General features: G+C 53.6%; 5 protein-coding genes across 5 annotated transcripts; 4 read left to right on the top strand and 1 right to left on the bottom strand.

Annotated features, from left to right (window-relative positions):
* Positions 1-89: 89 nt before the first annotated feature.
* On the top strand, positions 90-1,453 carry C8A04DRAFT_14248 (D-isomer specific 2-hydroxyacid dehydrogenase; the record flags this gene model as incomplete). Its single annotated transcript, XM_062778022.1, has 2 exons — positions 90-552; positions 621-1,453. 2 exons carry the CDS (start codon positions 90-92, stop codon positions 1,451-1,453), a joined length of 1,296 nt encoding a protein of 431 aa, XP_062634606.1.
* Positions 1,454-6,692: 5,239 nt separating this feature from the next.
* C8A04DRAFT_31211 (peptidase family M49-domain-containing protein) lies at positions 6,693-8,549 on the top strand (the record flags this gene model as incomplete). Its single annotated transcript, XM_062781672.1, has 4 exons — positions 6,693-6,978; positions 7,800-7,931; positions 7,990-8,087; positions 8,160-8,549. The coding sequence occupies 4 exons, from the start codon at positions 6,693-6,695 to the stop codon at positions 8,547-8,549; spliced, it is 906 nt and encodes a 301-aa protein (XP_062634605.1).
* A 662-nt stretch (positions 8,550-9,211) lies between these two features.
* C8A04DRAFT_39266 (uncharacterized protein) lies at positions 9,212-10,680 on the bottom strand (the record flags this gene model as incomplete). The annotated part of the gene is made up of 3 exons (XM_062784526.1): positions 9,212-10,055; positions 10,115-10,280; positions 10,392-10,680. The coding sequence occupies 3 exons, from the start codon at positions 10,678-10,680 to the stop codon at positions 9,212-9,214; spliced, it is 1,299 nt and encodes a 432-aa protein (XP_062634604.1).
* Positions 10,681-14,182: 3,502 nt separating this feature from the next.
* On the top strand, positions 14,183-15,626 carry C8A04DRAFT_14267 (kinase-like domain-containing protein; the record flags this gene model as incomplete). Its single annotated transcript, XM_062778029.1, has 2 exons — positions 14,183-14,953; positions 15,027-15,626. Coding segments are annotated over 2 exons (1,371 nt in total), but the record flags the coding sequence as incomplete, so codon positions are not given.
* Positions 15,627-17,149: 1,523 nt separating this feature from the next.
* Positions 17,150-17,926, top strand: C8A04DRAFT_39265 (formyl transferase; the record flags this gene model as incomplete). The annotated part of the gene is made up of 2 exons (XM_062784525.1): positions 17,150-17,564; positions 17,649-17,926. The coding sequence occupies 2 exons, from the start codon at positions 17,150-17,152 to the stop codon at positions 17,924-17,926; spliced, it is 693 nt and encodes a 230-aa protein (XP_062634602.1).
* Positions 17,927-18,996: the final 1,070 nt, after the last annotated feature.

The raw sequence follows: 18,996 nt of genomic DNA, 5'->3' as shown, positions 1-18,996 counted from the left end.
GCAACAAAACACCATCATCAGGTCCTCCCCACTCCCCTTGATACCCAGCGAGCGACCCTCCTACTGCCTCACGACCGACTCCGCCAGCCATGGCCGAGCCGACGAACACGCCGATGCCTCCGGGCACGCCAGTGCGCTCTCTTTCCCCCGAACCAGCGCTGCCCAGTCTGATCCCAGACGCGAGCAAGTTTCTCCCGGCGCACCTCCGAACCTCTTCGGGGGGAAATGCGGCCGCTCCGCCCAAACGGCCTATTGTCCTCCACATCGGCGACGAGATCAAGTACAACCCCAAAACCTACGCCGAGTTCAGCACCGCGTTCGAAGTGGTCCGGCCGAGTGCCGCCGAGCGCGACCGGCCCGAGTTCATACGCGCGTTGAAGGAGCGGAGATGGGGCGATTTCAGTGCCATCTTCCGGCCGTTTTGGGGCACGGGCGGCGAGATGGGCCGGTGGGATGCCGAGCTGATTGATCTGTTGCCGGACACCGTGAAGGTGTTTGCGAGTGCCGGCGCGGGATTTGACTGGGCCGATACCAAGTTATTGGGGGAGAAAGGTAAGTATCCCTGGTTGCGCTCATAACTTCGTATTCCAGGGGCACATGCATGGCTAACATGGTTCCAGGCATCATCTACTGTAACTCGGGCCTCGCAGCTGCGGAGGCCGTCGCCGACTTTGCCGTCGCTATGATCATTTCGACCTTCCGACACCTCCCCTGGTGCATCTCCGCCGCGGTCTTCTCTCCCACCTCCTCAGACCCCAACACCCCTTCTACTAGCGCCGAAGCTTTCCAAACCTGCCACGCCCGCGCAACCGCCGTCTCCCACAACCCACGCGGCCACGTCCTCGGCTTAATCGGCTTCGGCAACATCGGCCAACAAATCGCCGCCAAACTCGGCCATCCCGCCTTCGGCATGCGCATCGCCTACTACGACGTCGAGCGCAAACCAGTCGACCTCGAAACCTCTCTCTCCGCCACCTTCCACCCAACGCTCACTTCCTTACTTGCCGCGTCGGACTGTGTCGTCCTCGCCACGCCGGCTTCGCCCGACGGGAAACCGCTCATCACAGCCAGCACACTGGCGGCGTTCCAGCGCGGCACGCGGTTTGTCAACGTCGCGCGTGGCTCGCTGGTTGATGAGGAGGCGCTGGCTGACGCGTTGGATAATGGAACGTTGAGTGCTGCTGCGTTGGATGTGCATGCTGACGAGCCGCGGGTCAATGCGAGGTTGGTGGAGATGGCACGAGCGCTTTTAGTACCGTCATCGCCAACCACGGGGCGCGGGGCGTCAGGGCCGGGTCCTGGGAGGGTGATGTTGACGTGTCATAATGCGGGCGGGACGGTCGAGACGCATATTGGGTTTGAGGAGTTGAGTATGAGGAATATTTTGGCGGTGTTGAAGGGGGGAAAGGCGTTGACACCGGTGAATTTGGGATATTTGAAGCAGGGTGAGTGAGTGCTGGGATGGAGGAGGGTAAGGGGTTTGGGGTGTTGTGGTTGTATTTTTGCTTACTTTGGGCAGATAGGGGTATTATTCTAACTTGAGGAATGTATGTGTGCCTGCTGCTTGAGCTTCTTTCCCTCGGTTTATCTTGGAGGGCTACACTACCCAGTAGAGAGTAGCCTGTTGGCTTATATAACCCAGTGCCGTGAAAGGCATATTGCTTGGAAGCTTTATGTCCACCCTGTACTGAACCGGCTGCGGATGGGTTTGGTCACCCTTGAGCCAGCTGTTATGTGCTTGCATGAAGGTCACATTGGCCGTTTCCAGGTTAAGTCGTGTTACGGTTTACGGGACGCGACCAGATCAAGGAAAAGTACAAGCTGATATTTTCCTCCGCAATGACCCAAGCCCAATTGCGTGGATTGTGAGACTCCAGCTCGGTGATGGAGTGCGGGACGATGTCCTTAGCACCAGCAACGTCGTTCAGATATACCATGCTAATTACTGGGGGTGTCACTTTCCATAATCGTGCGCCACACACCCGGCCACCCATGACTCTTGAGTGTCGCTATCCAGCGGTCGCAGGGTTGCGCAGCTACTCCACGGACTTGAAATAGTCATTGGCGGAAGTGTAGCTGAAACCTAGCCTGTTCTCAATGGATGCGAGTAGGTTCGCCTTGCGGGGGTTCTCCAGCAGACGGAGATTAATTCCACGCATTCAGGTTTAGCGAGTGGCCTTGACTCCCCATGAGCGTCGACAATGTTGGCCTGGTGGGAGATTATGGTGGGTATGACGCCCATCTTCTCGGGTTCATCGTCTGCCGTGGTGAGTACAGGGTAGTATCCGATAGAAGCATCAACTGACGTAACCCGCCGCACCCTTCTCATTGCAAGCCGGTTATTACCGGAACTTGGGTTACTTCTGAGAGTTTGCGAGGAGTGAGCGGAGCTTCCACGACGGCTCAAAAGGTCTAGAGATCTTCTCCTCCTTGAAGCAGTCCTCAAGATATCTATAATGCATGAAGAGGATATCACGGTGCAAGTCCGCTAAATATCGTAAACCTGGCCGCTGTCCTCATCTTCTGTGTAAAATAATGAATAGGGGGTGCGGTCGTGTCGTTGGGGCCCTTCTGTCGTTGTTCCGAGCTAGAGAAATAATTATCTGAACTTAGTCTCCATAATTTGATGAACAGACAAGGTACGCGGGTTTCGGTGTCGAGTGACTAGCGAGAGCGCCATCAAGTTCTCAAACATTTCTGAAAAACTGTAGCTCTTAGTGTCTTGGATGAATTTCTAACCTGTTAGACTATACTTAATTACCTACCTCAGCACAACTTCGCAAATTAGCGGGTCCCCAAAGAGGTATTATCGGCCGATCTTGGTCACTGTTAAAACTTCTGAGGGGATTATGTCCGGCATGAGGAACGACATGATGCCCAAGAGTCTGCCGAGGTGTCGGTCTGAGCTTTCAAACGAACCGTCTAACAAGTCGTCAACTCGCCTGTGTGCGATCTTTGAGGGCTCCTGGGATAGATGCGGGTGAATTCTTACACAACACCATGCTCCCGAGCGGATCATGTTAGCTAATTATGTGAATTATCGCCAAACCATGCCCACCTAGCCTTCCGTACAACCTCTCGGAAATTACCATGGAAGACTTTAATCCTGTTTCTGGAATATTTTCGTCGTCGTGATGAAGAGGAAACATTACGGGGCCAGAACCTGTTCTTGGCAGGCTCAAATCCAGGGAATGGTTCCTGGTAGCTTTGGCGTAGAACCCCATGCTGTAGATACCCTCATCAAACCTCCCTTTGAAGTTAGTAGCGACGCCGGTGCTCTTGCTGACACCACCAAGACCGTATAGAGTAGCCGATCTGAACTACGATGCTATCACAGGGTTGATGATATTGTTGAGCTTCTCAAACACGTCTGCCTGCTCAAGGAAGTGTGAGTCCTGGTCAGAAAACTGCTGGGTCGAACCTCGACTGGAGTTTGGTCTCGAAAAGGTCATGAATATAGTGAGATGTCCTATAATTAGGTGAGGTAGGTAATTAAGACAACCTACAACGCCATCATGGGCTTGCTGGGTACACACACACAACCGTATTCCTGGAGAGATTCTCACAACTTGATCCCATGAATCTCGTAGAGATCGTGGAGCCCCCAAGATCCGGAGCTCTCGCATCGCTTAATGGTAGCAGCCCGGTGACTCGAGAAAAATTCCTTTTGTGAATGGCGGGCCAGGAAACGGTGAGTATCTTGAAGCACTTACGGATATCGAAATGCATTATGCACTTGGAAGGAACGGAGGTGATCAATGCTCGGTTCTTTTGTGTCCGTTACCCGGGTTATGGAAGGTTGCCGGTCGGAACTGCTGTGATTGGCATACGGTCAACGAACGTGCAGATTCCAGAACCCCTGACCGAGTTAGGCTTCGTGACTCATTCCTAGCCAAGGGCATGGGCTGAGATTAGGTAGTATGCTCAAATGGATTTCAATGGATGCAGTGTGTTGAGGTGGCGGGACTGCATGACCACAAAAAGAAGGCTCTCTGGCGTTGTGAATGCAGGTTGGCCTCTAGCGCCCGAACTGCTTGCAGCAGCTTGCTGTTTATCGGCGACTTACGGTGTGCCCAGGAGTACATATGCTGTACCTTCGACTTGAAACCTCGGTCCACATGACCTTGAACCGCATGTACATGTACAGGACTGTACTCTGGGAGATGCTGGCTGTTAAACAAAGCGATCTGCACAAGCGGTTGCCGGCTCTGCGTTAGGTACCACAGACTCCGCCACACTTGGGCTTTCTCTGACTTTCCATTGCCTCCTGTTTAAAGGGGCGGGGCTTCCAATAGCTTTCCAAAGCAACCTAGTTAAATATTCCTAACCGCCTTATATCCAAGTACATCTCTTGGAGAACCGAAGACTCCTGTCCGCCTAGCATACCGTATCCTTTCTTGTTCCTTAGGTACGAGTATAAATTTCGGCCGCGTCAGATGCCTGTCTATACCCTAGAGGATATCTACGATCCTAGATCGAACAATGACCCGGAGCGGCAACTTGAAAGTGCCCTGCTTGGAGATGATGGTGGACTGGAGGATCACTTGGGCCGCCGCAACCCAAGCTGGTTGCTCTCATAGCTCAGAAGTGTATCAACCGCCTACGTATGTGTGCTTCAATGAATTACATGCTTGAGTACATTTAGTTCGGAACCTGGTTATTCTGACTGTTGATCAGCGACCTACCTTTCCAATGAAATGGTTTTCCGTAACTTAGAACACGGGAAGTAGGATGGTGAGATTAGTTCCAAGCTGTGGCGTAGCTCGTTCTGCTTCTGGCTAACGCAGCGACTCCTAACAAGACAACCCTCCAAACAGAAGCCGCCTGCCTGTTGTTCGGACTCGACCAGGGCGCAGTCACGGAATGGCCCGGACTTTCTGTATTTTGCGACCATGTTGAGAAATCTCTCGCGATCTTCATGGAAGACGACTTTCGCATTGTTTGGAAGATCCTGAGACAACCAACACCGGCGAGCCCGGAGGGATGCTGGGATTGGTTTTACGCCGTTCACTGGGTTTTCAGTTCCGAAAATCGTGGCGGATGCAGCGTAGAATGGGCTTACCAACACCTTGTTGAGATCTACCACCATAAATGCCATGCTTGGCCCCCGCCTATCACGTCTGAAGAAAAGAAACGAGTCATGTGGGCTATATTTTCGGTGGTCTGCTGGGCGTCGGCGCTCATGGAACCAGTGTACGAACCGATTCAACTGGCCCTTCCGGCCTGGAGAACATTTTCTGTTAGGGTTCAAATATCGTCACAAACATGCACGGAACATGAGGGCAAGTTCCAGGGACCGCTTTCTGAGATGTTCGGCACTTTACCATTCAACAGCTCAACAAGCTGTGTGGGTCATGACCAAATACATGAGGATGTCCTCTACGAGTCAAGCGTCAACTACTTTTCTCTGGCCACTCTCGGGAGAGTTAAACTGGAATGGGTGGACGACATATCATCACACTTGATATTTGACAGGCAAAAGCGCAAGCTTTCTGTCTTCCGTTTCCCTTCCTATTGTGCCGCCGCCATCCTTGGTGGCGGTCAATTAGTGTCCATGGAGCAGTAAGATCTCGTCTCGCTATTGGTCTTTGCTTCTCTAACATTAGGGGCCACAAGGAATTGACTAGGTCGGCATCGCTAGAATCACGACACAAGTGCTTCCATCGCATTATGATGATCAGCGAGCTTTTAACGCGGGAGCTTGTAACGAGTGTGCTTTGAACAAGCCACGCTGCCACAACCTGATGGTCCACCGAGAGATCCTCCTATCATACAGGCTACTCTGTGGGTAGTCTGCCAGTTCCCGGAAGCTTTGCGCCGAATCATTGACCCCGAACCAAGCTCCTAATACACCACACCTAGGAACATTGGCAGTCGATCCCCTCCTGATCACGCTCTGCACGATACCCCTCAGAAGTTCTGCGTTTTCTACCTCCGCTGCAGGAGGTAAGAAAACTCGAATTCCCGGCCATCTGTTTCCGCCTTCTGCGCTGGGCCCTCGGGACGACTTGCGGGAATCCGATACCTATTCTATGCGGGACGACTTTCCCGTATTCGGCCACCGGCTCTTGACGCTCCAGCAATTCAGCCTTCGGCAACGGCCGAGTCGTGTGAAGGACCTCTGGAGAGATCGGAGAAATCCCATGCAGTGGTACACGTTCTGGGCTGTGATCTGGGTTGGGGGGCTGAGCGTGACCATCGGGTTTTTGCAGCTGCTGGTGAGCATAGCACAGCTGTATTTCAGCATCTAGGTCATTACTTCGGTAATTAGTTCCGACTGTACGTTGCAAGTAGGGCGTGTTTCAGAAATTATATGCCCCGGGGGAATCATGTTTTGGATGTTATCCATTAGGTAGTCAAGGAGGATAACAATTGGATAATTATTGTTGTCTATCTGGACCGCCGCGTGTGACTACCACGCAGGTTGACGCTCCCTGCCTAGGGCCCTTCCCAACCGCCGGAGTGGCAAGGGTGGGATGTTTGCCCACACCCCCCCCCCCCCCCCGGGAACCCGCCCGCCGCTCCTGCACCATCGACCAACAGCCAACCAACTTGGAACATTCACAGCCAATGCGGGGGCTGTTCAGATCTTGGCACCTAACACCTAGCCGGACAGAACTTTCTGGTGAGACCCTCGACCGACCACGCAAACCGGCACCTCTAACCCGTGGAAAGGAGGTTACAGTATCACGATGGCCACCGGCAACCCGAAACCCATCATCCACCAGCTGGCGATCAAACCGTTGTTTGACGGCTTGACTGCGCGCGAAAAGCTCTACGCCCATCATCTGTCCAAGGCAGCATGGAATGATGGCAAGATCCTCATGAGACAAGTCTCGGAAGAGGGCCCTGCCATCGCGAACGTTATCCTCTCCCTCTACCGTGCTTGTCAAGGCCAGTGGAAACAGCTTGCCAACCAAACGGGTGTGTCAGCACAGGAGCTCGACGGATTCCTCGACTACTCTGCCCAGTTCTTTTGTAATATAGGTTAACTTTTATGTATGTTGCCTCGCACATTCCGGCCAACCTGTCCTCGGCTTGCTAGGTACTGGGTTTCTAACACCAAGTTCAACTAGGGGTCTGGTGACCAAAAGTTCATTCTAGCTATTTCCAAGGACTCACTCCGGAAGCTGGCTTCTCCGTCATCCAAAGCTACCGCCGTTCTAGATGAGATCATCGAGCCTATGTTCAGTATCCCACCATACTCAATTGGTTATCCGAGCAACCGCACCTAGTCAGGTTACTATCTCGGAGATAAGGTTACAAAGGAAGAGCTGAGCAAGGTCACCAAGGTGTTGGAAGGACACTCCATCGAACCTCAGAACACACGGCTTCACAAGCACGGGGAAAGGGTCAGAAGTAGTCTATGAAATTTTACAGGCTTCCACCGAGAAGGACAACTCACCGCGGGAACTTGATGCTCCGGGTCTCGACGCCAAAGTCCGCCTTGTTCGCGGGGACCATCATCAAGAAATGCTCAGCATCGTCTCAGCGCTGGAAGAAGCGGCCAAGTACGCACTCAATGACAAGCAAGCCAGTTTTATCCGCCATCTGATCGAGTCCTTCCAAACGGGAAGCTTGGACGCGTATCGGGAGGCTTTGAAGGTCTGGATCACAGACGATTCTCCTTGTCTGCTTCGTGATGAACGCCATCCACGAGCTCCTCGGCCATGGGAAAGGAAAGCTACTGAGCGAGACATCTCCGGGAGAATATAACTTTGACAAGCAGAACCCCCCGATTAACCCACTGACTGGGGAGCCTGTCAAGAGCTGGTATCGTTTTGGAGAGACCTAGCCAGGCCTCGGGGGACGGTTAGCAAACACGATTGAAGAGTGTCGAGCAAACCTTGCCGCGTACTTTCTCGCGGACAACAGGGAGCTGCTTGAGCTCTTCGGTTATAATAAAAGCAGCACGCCTACCGCTGATGACTGTAAGTTCGGGAACCCCGCGTGCGATGTGCCAGCTCAGCAAGGCTCACTCATTATTAGTCATTTACTACACCTATCTATTCATTGCCGTTGAGGGTGTTCTCGGCCTTCAGTTCTACGAGAAAGACGGTCAATCTTGGGGTCAGCCTCACCGAAGGGTAAGTCTCAGAAAAAAACCCCTAGATGGTTCATGTTCCAGTCACCATACTGATACCCGCGTTCTCACCAAGGCCGCCTTCGCGATACTCAAGCACCTCCTCCTCGACGCCGCCGACCTAATAACCATCCACCGCAACCTGGCTGAGAAAACCCTCCGCATCCACATCAACCGAGCCAAGATCCTCTCCCACGGAAAGCCTTCTCTCGGCCGACTGCTAACCAAAATCCATATTTGGCGCTGCACAGCTGACATCCCATCCCGCGAGGCGTTGTACGAGCCGCTCAGCACGGTCGACGGCATCTATGAGGAGTGGAGACAAATTGTGGTTGCGCATCCGGAGCCGCAGGGTATGTTTGTGCAGGCGAATACGCTTCTGGATAGGAATGGGAGGGTGGAGGTTAAGGTGTATGAGGAGAGTAGGGAGGGGATTATTCAGTCTTTTGCTGAGCGTTGGGGGTAGGGCGGATAGGGCCGGGTTGGCGGATGGATCCTGAGTGCTTGTTGCTTAGAGACTGCGTACTGCGTTTGGTAAGGGACTAACTAAGTTTATTGTGCTGGTCGTTAACTATTGCGCGTGATCAGACTGCTGCTGCTGTTACTCCTGCTACTACCCACCGTAGCCGTTTTCAGACAGGAAGTCCGAGAAGGGTCGGTAGGTATTGCTTGAACCAAGGGAAGATTCAGAGGCAGCACATGCTCTTTGCTTACCTTGATAAAAACTCGCATGAGTGCAACGAATAGTTCGACGACACTGGTTCGTGATAATGAACTTAAAGACATGCTGGTAAGGGAGATAATCCACCGGCAGAAAATGCTTGATGAACAGACTTCGTATTGGGAACACATTTGCTATCCATCCATACCCAACTCCCCCAGGTATCTCGCCATAAGGGATCAAAAACAGATCTTGATACAACCAGAAATCCGCACGCCAAAGCTAAACACAGTGATAATAGCCCCGAAATCCAGGTAAATATGTAACAACTCGAGGCATAAAAAAACCATTTACACGTCCTTCACATGTCCGCCATCCCATGTCCGTTCACTTAATTCAACCTCTTTACTCCCTACCCCAAGCCTTTCCACATACACCGCATCATTATTTCCTGCCCCATGGTATCATCACCGCTGCGTGGGCGAGTTAGCCGCCATCTCTACCGGATTCTCATGCTGCCCAGCCGGCACATTACTGTTATCCAGTTCCTGAATCGGCGGTTGATGCGGTGGCGGCTTGTACGCCTGATGGCCCGGGTACGGCTGCTGCTGACCCCCCGCACCACCATACGGCGCATACGCTACCGGAACGCCGTGGCCACCGTGCTGGTCGGCCGCAGCCTTGGCCGGATCATAATACGAGTTCCGCACGTCGTACGCGCCGGTCGGAGGTCCCGGTGCTACGCTCGGCGCGTAGTGGCTGTCGGGGTGCAGGGTGGTGCCGCCGCCGTAGGTGCTGGGGTTGTAGCCGCCGGCGTGGGACATGGGCGGGGACATGGAGGAGGCGGCATAGGTGGAGGGGGGCATAGGACTAGCGGGGCCGCCGGGCGGGTATTGGTTGTCGTTGGGGGCGACGGCGCTGTAGGCCGTGCCAGTGCCGGATTCCTTGGCCTTCTTGCGGGAGCGGATGACGAAGAAGGCGATGCCGCCTGCGATTAGGGCGAGGACGGCTACGCCGCCGACCACACCGCCGACGATGGCGCCCGTGTTGTTGCTGTTGCCGGAGTTGGTAGGGATTGGGGGTCCGACGGATTCGGTTTGGCCTGGCGCGGCAGAGCTGGAGGAAGATTCGGTGGTGGCGGTGGTGGGTTTCGAACGGGTGCTGCTCGTGGTGGTTGTGGTCGTCTCGCTTAGACCGGAGGGAGTTTCGAGCATCGTGATGACGGCTCGCTCGCTGTAGCATCGGTACATCGACTTGATGGTGGAGCCGGGCCAGAGATATGTGATGCACTCCGCGGCGGTTGATGACATGCTAACGCCCGGAGTGTTAGTCTGGAATCGGGGTGAAAGGGTTAAAGGGGGAAAACTCACCAGCACCCTGTCTGAGACCCTACGCTCTCACATGCCCCGGCCTTAACTGCCTGGTAGTCGAGACAGACTGTGAAGAACGGGTTGGCCGCTCCATCTGATGTGCAACCAACGACCTCGTTAGTGTCGGTCGCACAGCGGTAGTTTGATGCGCAAGTGAATGCCACGGCTGGTGAGAAGAAGATAGTTAGCATGAGGTTCCAACAGTGCCGCGAATTAATTATCTGAAAAGAAATGAAAAAAAAAAGATGAAAAAAAATGAAAAAAAGCTAATACTCACAATCCTGTTCCGCCAGCCATCCACACGTGTGCTCATCTACCCATGTGTTGCTGCTAGTTTGCCTCCTCATTTTGAGCATATTCTGTCTCCTCCGCACAAGCTCGGCCGACGGGCCTTCTGTGGGTTCTGGCGCCCAGCCATTTGTGTCGTCCCGGTCTAACGCCTGTGTTGCCCTTGGTATCGCATGGGCGATATGTCCTCCCCGGTAGTCAAGATCTTGTCCAAATGGCCAGTCTGCTGCCGCCGCCAAACTCCCGGCTGCGCTCAACAGCCAGAATTGCGACCGCATGGCGGCTGTCGTTCGGTCTCGCGGGCGCGTCGGATGGGTATCGAAGGCGGGGAAATTGGGGCGCTGTATGACCGAGGCACCTTGCGAGGCGATTGGGACTTAGAAGCTGTCGAAGATTGTGTTAGACCACAGTGGGTGCTAAAAAGCAGTTTTTTGTTGTCGTTCATTCGATTCGAAGGAGAAGAAAAACCACAAGCCAAACAGTTGGAGTGGCGCCAGCCTGGTATTTCTTCCGCCGTTGCATCAAACGGCGAAGAACGAGACGAAAGGCCCTGGGGGGAACTTGAAGGACCACTGCACCGGAACACCATCCCCTCGTGGTAAGGCGCAGCCACAAGCTGACAGGCCCAAGGGTGGGGAGCAGGGAGCCGAAGCGGCCATTCACCAGCGGCCCCAGCCCGTTCTCCAAGACGAACAACTCAACGTTCCATCGGAGGTCGGCTATCCTTGTTTGGTCAGCAGCACCCCAGCCGCAATGCAAGCCTCTTCCCGCGTGAGAGACACGACCAAAAGCTTGGCCTCCACTGCGAGCCAAGGTCTAGAAGCCATTGAGGCTTTTAACTAGGTTCTAACTAACGAGGGTTGTTGACGAAGACATCGTATTGCACGGGAAGCGCAGAGGGAGCATCAAGCCTGGCCACGCCACGTTTTGTCCACGGTTACTATCTGTGGTCAGATTTCGTCTCTCCGGCTCTCGTCGACCTCGTTCAGCCCGGCGCCATTTCCCATGCATGATCCCGTGTGGAATCACTGGAAAGAGGTGTGGGGGGTCTTGCGAGTGGGAGCCCCTCTTCGCTGGGCAAAAAATAGAAATCGGAAAGTCTTGAAATTTACCCAATCATTGGACGATGCGACGTTCGGACGACGGAGCCAATCAAAGCGAAACAGCACTCGGCTCAAGTGGGGCAAAGGATGGAAATTTGACCCCCGCCCCACTGGACTCCCATTTCTTGCAGCGACCTTCAGCCTTCCAACTTTGTGGTTGCCTAAAAATTGTTAACCTTCATCGCCTGGGTCTTCTCGGACTCCAGGCTCCTGAATTGCGGTCGAATCGGGAACAAGTTGTTTCCTGCAGTTCGGATGCGGATGCTCATCCTGGGTTTTGCCCACACGTGCCCAAGGGAGAGAACTCCCATCTCATTTGTCATCGAACGAACGCGACGGCTTCAGCGACTTCCGGCCCGGTCCCGGGAGGCTCTTTCAATTCCGCGCTTGGCCCATGCGCCCAAACTGCAGCCACCACGTTCCGATGAGACACCATGCCCAAGTCACCAGCCTAATGAATTTGGTCCTCAAACTTGCCCAGAGCGTCCCTCAATCTCAGATACAGCCTGGCGAGTGACAGTGGTACTTATGCATCAGTTTTACCGAAACCTGGGCATGTTAATCCGTACTCTCTGAATCATGCCGGACGAATCATCGGAGCGTTCCGGTCTTTTGTGGACAGTTCGGCCCCTTTTCCCGCGTAAGACGGCCCGAGCCGAAAAGTTTCAACGACAACCGACGCCCCGGCCACGGTCGGAACCTCTCCGAAGGAACTGGCCTCTTCGCGGTCGGGGTTCGGAACGGGCCGAAAGAGTGGCGCGTCTGCCCAAGCTGTGGCCGAGAATGACTGGCCCAACCTAGGTAGTTTCGAGGCCATCATGCCTTACTTTGTAGGAACTCAGTAAAGCTTCCATCACAAGGCATACACCTGGAGGCCGGCAATCGATCAAACACACATTACTAGTATCGTGATGTTGCAAAACTAAAAAGCTTCCTACTCTGGAAACTCCATGCCCCCGGAACCTCTTCAAATCATGGGGTCGTGAAGAACCGAGTAACGCGTCGTACAAAACTTTTACCACTAGTTAATAGGTCAAGCTCAGCAGCAAAAGTCCCAACTACACTAGGTAGTGGGTCGACTCCTTTTGCAACCCGTTGAAACGTCCCAGGTTCATTGCGCCGCGTCAAAACGATTAAAATGTGAATGATATCGTTCAACGACCGCCCTACCGATCAGCTCACTCCGTCTTTTCCCACGAAATAACTGTCCGAGATGTTTCTCGTCATCTTGCATATGCCGCCGCTTCCAGAGCTATCATCACTACTAGAGCCATCGCCACTACCCAGAGCCACCGTCACAGACAAGTAAAAAGAATCCTAGTCTAGCTTATACCCATATGCCCCCCTCCCCCCCTCTCAAATCGCAACCCGGCTCTTTATAACCCACCATTCCGCCACCAATTCTTGGCAGGCCCCCAATCCGACAAATGCACAACCCCTCGGATGGTGCAATTTGGGGGGCGCGGGCACCACCGAGCAGTGCCCGCTTTCTCCCCTTCGCGAGTTCAAGTCATGGAGGGGGCACCCAAGAAAAATCCTCTGGGCTTTTCGTAGCTGTCTACTAAACCTCCCTAAGCGAAGGACCCTAGAAGTGCCTGGGGACGAGACGAGTATGGGTTTGCCCTGCAACATAATTGAGACAGAGCAGAACCACTGGACGAACCTGTTGAAAGTGTTTGCTTGCTCAGGCCGGCTAAGGGGCCATTTGAGCCTTGAGCTGACTGAACCTCGTGATGGGGCTTTGAGATCATGAGATGGGATGTGTTACGCTCCAAGCAGAGCCTCGCTGCTCCCGTGTCCCTTGTACTACCTACAACCCTGACATTGAGCTTCGGCAATGCGGTTGGGTTCAGTGGCTGATGTGTGTGTGTCTGGCTCGCTCCTGATGTGTACTACGCTCAAGTCTAAACTAGGAAACGGGGCTAAAGATGGGCAGCTATTTACTGCGCTAAACGCGGTACGAGACAAGGGGCAGACTTGAAATTGGTTGACTGGGTAGTTGGGTACAAGTTGTTAGTTTTGACGCGCGCCAGTTGTTGGCCGTGCCGCGCTCGTGCAAGGAGGTTGCAGTGCAGCATATCGGCCAACCTACAGGCCTCCCGGGCCGAAAGCTGGCAGGAACCACCGCAGCCTTGTCTCTTGGGCGCTTCAACCAGTGTTCGAACACTGTTTTACTCTGGTCTTACGAGCGTTATGAGGGTGCCGAACACTGTATCCCCCACCATTTTACATGCACATATCCATGCATGGATGAGAATTCGTTGGCTTTTCCTTCCCTATGATGTGTATCAGATTATGCACGTCAGGAACGTACGACTCTACCGCGGTATCGAAAGTAAAATCCACAAACGCGAGCTGCATGATTTGTTTTATCAACCGCCGGGATAGCTCACAAACCGGGGAAACACCTATATTCATAGGACTAGACTGCGCAACTTCAGTAGGCTACGCTGCACCGGCCGATGAGCCCGGCCAAAGCCCAAAGGTAAGATGAAGAGTTGATCTAGGAGGCCAGATTTTGTTATAATAACGTCCTCTTAAGTTCATCTCGGAAATGAGAAACCATTGCTCCTTGTGCGGGCTGGTAAGTCAAACTTGCCCTACTTGACGGCCTCTTGCTTCCCCATATAATTCAGTGATTAAGCCTTACACACTTGAAATTTCATTTAGTCGCACGATGGCACACAAGGACACGCTTTTCCTCTTGATCCCAACAAACGGCGAAGCAGAAGCTGCACTCAATCTTCCTGCAAATTCCCGGTATGTCTCGTCATTCTCCTCCCTGAGCCCTCGGGGACTCGAAGTGGGTTTCCATGTAACGTCCGTTCCATCGCGTGTTCTCGCAACAGTCGGTCGCAAGGGTGACTTGACCCTCCAAGGGTCAAGTGTTTCCCGGACGCATGTTGCTTTCGAGATGCACCCGGATACTTTGGTGGTGCGTCTCTCTGTGAAAGCTAAGGGCGCAAAAACCGTCACCGTTCACCGCCAGATTGGTGCGCAACCTGGAGTTGTCGAAGGGGACTGTGTCCTCACCTACGGGGTAGAATATGGTCTGACAATTGCGCAATACACCTTTCGAGTATCCTGGAAGCCCATTTCTCCTGAAGCTCTTCGGGACTTGGCGATCGCAGGCTACCGCGACTCCCGAGGCCGGCAAAACGAGGTGGATCTACGGGACTGGCCCACCGAACCGCCGCTCCAAAAGCGCCCATGGTACGAGGTCCGGTGCGATGCCCCGGGCATAACGGGGCCCAGGTTTCGGGAGGCTGCTGGAACGCTACGCGAAAAAGTTGGTAGAGGAGCTTCCGCATCCGTCTATCGGGCTGTCGACGAGGAATCCGGCCATGCGTTCGCGATCAAAGCAGTCGCCCGGAAAACTCCAGCCGAGGCTCTACCCATCAGCGATCGCTTTAAGCATGAAGTGAACATTCTTTCGGAGCTAAAACACGTAAGCAATTTTTTCGATACAATACAACCATTCGGGGAATGCATCGGGTAATAGATTCTGACCCAGGGTCTAGGAAAACATCATCAAGCTGTTGGGCCACGCCGAGCTACCTAACGGGACCATCGAAATACACCTACCGCTACGCCCCGGAAACCTCCGGTCCATCATCACCTCCCCGAACTGGCGACAGGAAGACGATGATAAGCTGTGCAAGTCTACAATGTCTCAGATGCTCTGTGCCCTTGACTATCTCGCCGTCTATGGGCTATGCCACCGGGATGTGAAACCGGAAAACATCCTTTGCCTCCCTCTCCCGGCAGGCGGCCATCGGTTTGAACTCGCCGATTTTGAATTGGCAGTCCACATCAGCAAAGCCGAGGGCCACTGCGGCACCAAGACCTATCAGGCTCCCGAATCACACCCCAGCGGCAAGTTCCCCCAAAGCCCCAAAATGGATGTATGGTCGCTGTTCGCCACCATCGCCGACATCCATCACCGGTTTGATGAGTTCCCACCCCCCTCAAATGCCTCGTACAGCAATGTTCGTCGTTCCATCGTCGCCATCGCCCAAGTTTGGCCTACCTTCGCGGATATGGTCCAGGAGAACCCCGACCTTCGTGTCTCAGCCGCCGAGTTGCTTCTTACCAACTTTGACGGGGAGGGCCTCACCACAACTGTCGCCGAGGCGGAAAATCAACGCGAAGAACGGGCACGCCTCCTCATGGAGGCCCAGAATGCTCCGGCGCAGCTCCTCCTTTGCGACGCAGAGCCAGACGACGAATACATGACTGACATCGGCGAGTCCTGGCCGCCCGTGGCCGACACACGCGCTATGGAAATCAAGTCCGAACACGAATTCACATTCCCGGCCACCCCCATCACTCCCGCCACGCCCAACGAGCCACCCTTGGAGGCCGACGACCTCGACGAACTCCGAGAGGCCGTGGGGGCGTCCGGCTACAAGAAGAGGGTCGAAACCCGTGTCTTGTTTACCAACCCTAAGCCCTACCGCGTAGCCAAGTCCAACGCATCCGTTTCCCGGAAAGCACGCGCTACTACACCAGGTACCCGACCGCGTCCGCCCATGAGCCGCCCGGTCCGCGAAAACAAGAAGAGAAAAGAACCGGCCCGCCGGGGTGATCGGCTCCCGACGCCTGGCCCGGAACCGAGCCCGTGGACCCCGGGAGGGCAGTCGTTTAGAGAGACGCCGCCTCCGATGACCCCTGGAAGCTGGGGACAACCCGGAACCTGGCAGTCGGGCTACCAGCAGTAGGGTGCGGTGGATGCTCATAATGATGCTTGGGCCTGATTATAACGAGGTAAGCAACGTGATGACGACTCCTGATGCCGACGGACTGACACCTTTACAGACGATAATACGACGCGACAAACGAGTGCACATGTGGTGTGCCATTGAGATAAAGGTTGTGCGTTAGTGGCCAATCTTTATCCTAGGCGAGTTGTTGAGGAGGTGTGATCTGGAGATCTTATAGACGGCACATGAGGTTGGCCAGTGTGTTTTGTTTTTGATCCCCTTTCTCCTAATTATTGCCCCTGCAGTTTCTAGGACGGGTTAATTTCCCATCCATGACTTGCAGGATGTTTTGCCTGTTGCCGCTTGATTTTAGTCTCATTTGTATTATTACTTTTAATATACGAGTTTCAAGCTTCATTTCTGATTGCCCTCAGTACTTTTTTTGCTATTCGTCAGTCCTACGTTCCTGGGGCATAATTACATCTGCAGGTGTTCTCAATGGCTCAAGCACTGCAAGTAAGTTAACGTAAGCTGGTTGCTAAGTATCCCGGGAGATCATACCAGCGTTCCTGAAACGGACAAATACCTCAAAAAAACAGCCATATCGTAGTTTTATAAGTCTATTCCCAAGTTAGTCCGTCGATCCGATTTCGGAAACTCTCATGGTGAAGGCAGCCAACCCTAACCCGAAACCTGTCAGCACCCCACCGCAAACATTTTCTTTGAACCCCAAATTGGCGCACGGTGACGGGGGAGCAGTTGGTCTCCATTATCAACGACAACTTGAAAAAAAGCCATCATTACATACAGGGTCACAGGACGACTATCTGAATCGGTTGTCGTAAGGACGACACGACGCAGACACTCTTTTAACCATTCGCCGCGTTCACTGTCTCACCACCTCACATCGCAGACATCAAGATTCAAACCCCAAAGTCGCCATGGCAGACCCTTGTCGGATCGTGGTGATGGCCAGCGGCAACGGCTCCAACTTCCAAGCCCTCATCGACGCCGTCGCCTCCGGCCAAATTGCTGACTCCAAAATCATCCGCCTCTACGTCAACCGCGGCAAGGCATTCGCTACCACACGTGCCGAGCGCGCCGGCATCCCGTGGGAGTACTTCAACCTGATCTCTCACGGGTTCCAAGCCAAAGGGGAGAAGGACCCGGTCAAGATCCAGGAGTCACGGGATAAGTATGATGCAGCGCTGGCGGAGAAGTTGTTGCAGGGGGGTGTAGAGACACGGCCGGATTTGGTGGTGCTGGCTGGGTGGATGTATGTGTTTGGGAAGAGTTTTTTGGATCCGTTGGATGCGGCGGGGGTTAAGATTATTAACCTCCATCCGGCATTGCCAGGTAAATTCTGCCCATCGCGTTACTCTTTTTGGGTCTCACGAACCCCTTAATGACGTGCCTGTTCACTGACATCTTGACGTGAAGGCAAATATGACGGCGCCGGTGCTATTGAGCGCGCGTATGAGGATTTCAAGGCGGGCAAATTGGAGAACAATAAGACTGGAATCATGGTTCACTATGTCATCGCCCAGGTGGACCGGGGCGAGCCGATTTTGGTGAAGGAGATTGAGTGCCAGGACGACGAGGATCTGTCCCAGCTTGAGGAGCGCATTCACTCACATGAGCACCAGTTGATTGTGGAGGCGAGCGCCAAAGTAGCACGAGCGGTAGTTGCAAGGAAGAGGGAGAGCAAAACGCAATAAAATGAACGGGTTTGGACGGATTGCCGCCACAAGTGTCTCTTATGATGCAGACGGGGTGCCTGACCTGGATTCCAGTCTGTTGGAAAACATGATCATATTAATTTAGAAAGGAGGCGCTGGAGGTCGAGCACCTATACTATTTGAAAAAAAGAAATAAAAGAACCGATCTAGATAGTCTCCACAGCGCCTCATGTGCAACCTGACGAAGCTGCTTCCTTCGCTGGAGGTACCATTTTCGGACTACGGGACGTGAGAAACGGTGGGAAAACACAATATTGACGGGCGAGCGGTGAGCGGCAGGGCTTTTGTTCTTAGCAGTGGGTAGGGCTACATATGGCGACAGAAGCGTTGTTTCCAGTGTTTGTGTGACAGGCTGCTATGCGAGTTTAACAATAACTGTCCAATCGATGGGGGATGGACGCTGCGCATCGGCGGGGAACTTGTTGGCTAGGCCGTGTGAGTGGGGTTCAATTGTAGCGGTTCCCAACTTTCCTCTGCATCTCATCAAACAATCCCTCACAACAGCCCGAGATGAGATCATATTCGAACCGCTCCTTCCAGAAGAGACGAGGGAGAAGCCCGCGAAGGTATAAGTAACCCGAAATATCATCGAAAGATAGGCGGCGGGTACAGTTGGACGTCCACGGCGAATCCTCCAGAGACAAAGTCGTCACCGAGTACTTCGCCTTGGACCGCACCTCCATCTCGTAGTCCATAATACCTGGGTAGCGTTCAAACCCTGCCATAGTAATGAGCCCCAGAGAAATAGTGGAAGACGTACCTAAGGAATTCCAAGTCGTCTCCCCCAGACTGTTTTTCCTATAACTACTCCGTACGTTAATTCGTTGTCAGGTTGGCTTGGCTGTATTCGTCTACCTAATTAATTCATTAACGAAGGGGCCCAGGCGATGCAAAAATGGGAAAACAACAAACTTGTCTGTCTTCGTGGTCCACCTCTAAAATGACCCTTCCCGTTTGTTGGAGTGTTTCATACCCTTGCAAACGAGGAAAGTAGGAATGAAACCTGCAAGATGGGAACTTGGGAAGAGGGTTTCCAGGTTGCGTCGTTT

Source organism: Dichotomopilus funicola, assembly GCF_033296635.1.
Source record: "Dichotomopilus funicola strain CBS 141.50 unplaced genomic scaffold C8A04scaffold_62, whole genome shotgun sequence".
In the NCBI taxonomy this organism is placed as follows: domain Eukaryota; kingdom Fungi; phylum Ascomycota; class Sordariomycetes; order Sordariales; family Chaetomiaceae; genus Dichotomopilus; species Dichotomopilus funicola.
This window is presented reverse-complemented; position numbering and strand designations above follow the sequence as displayed.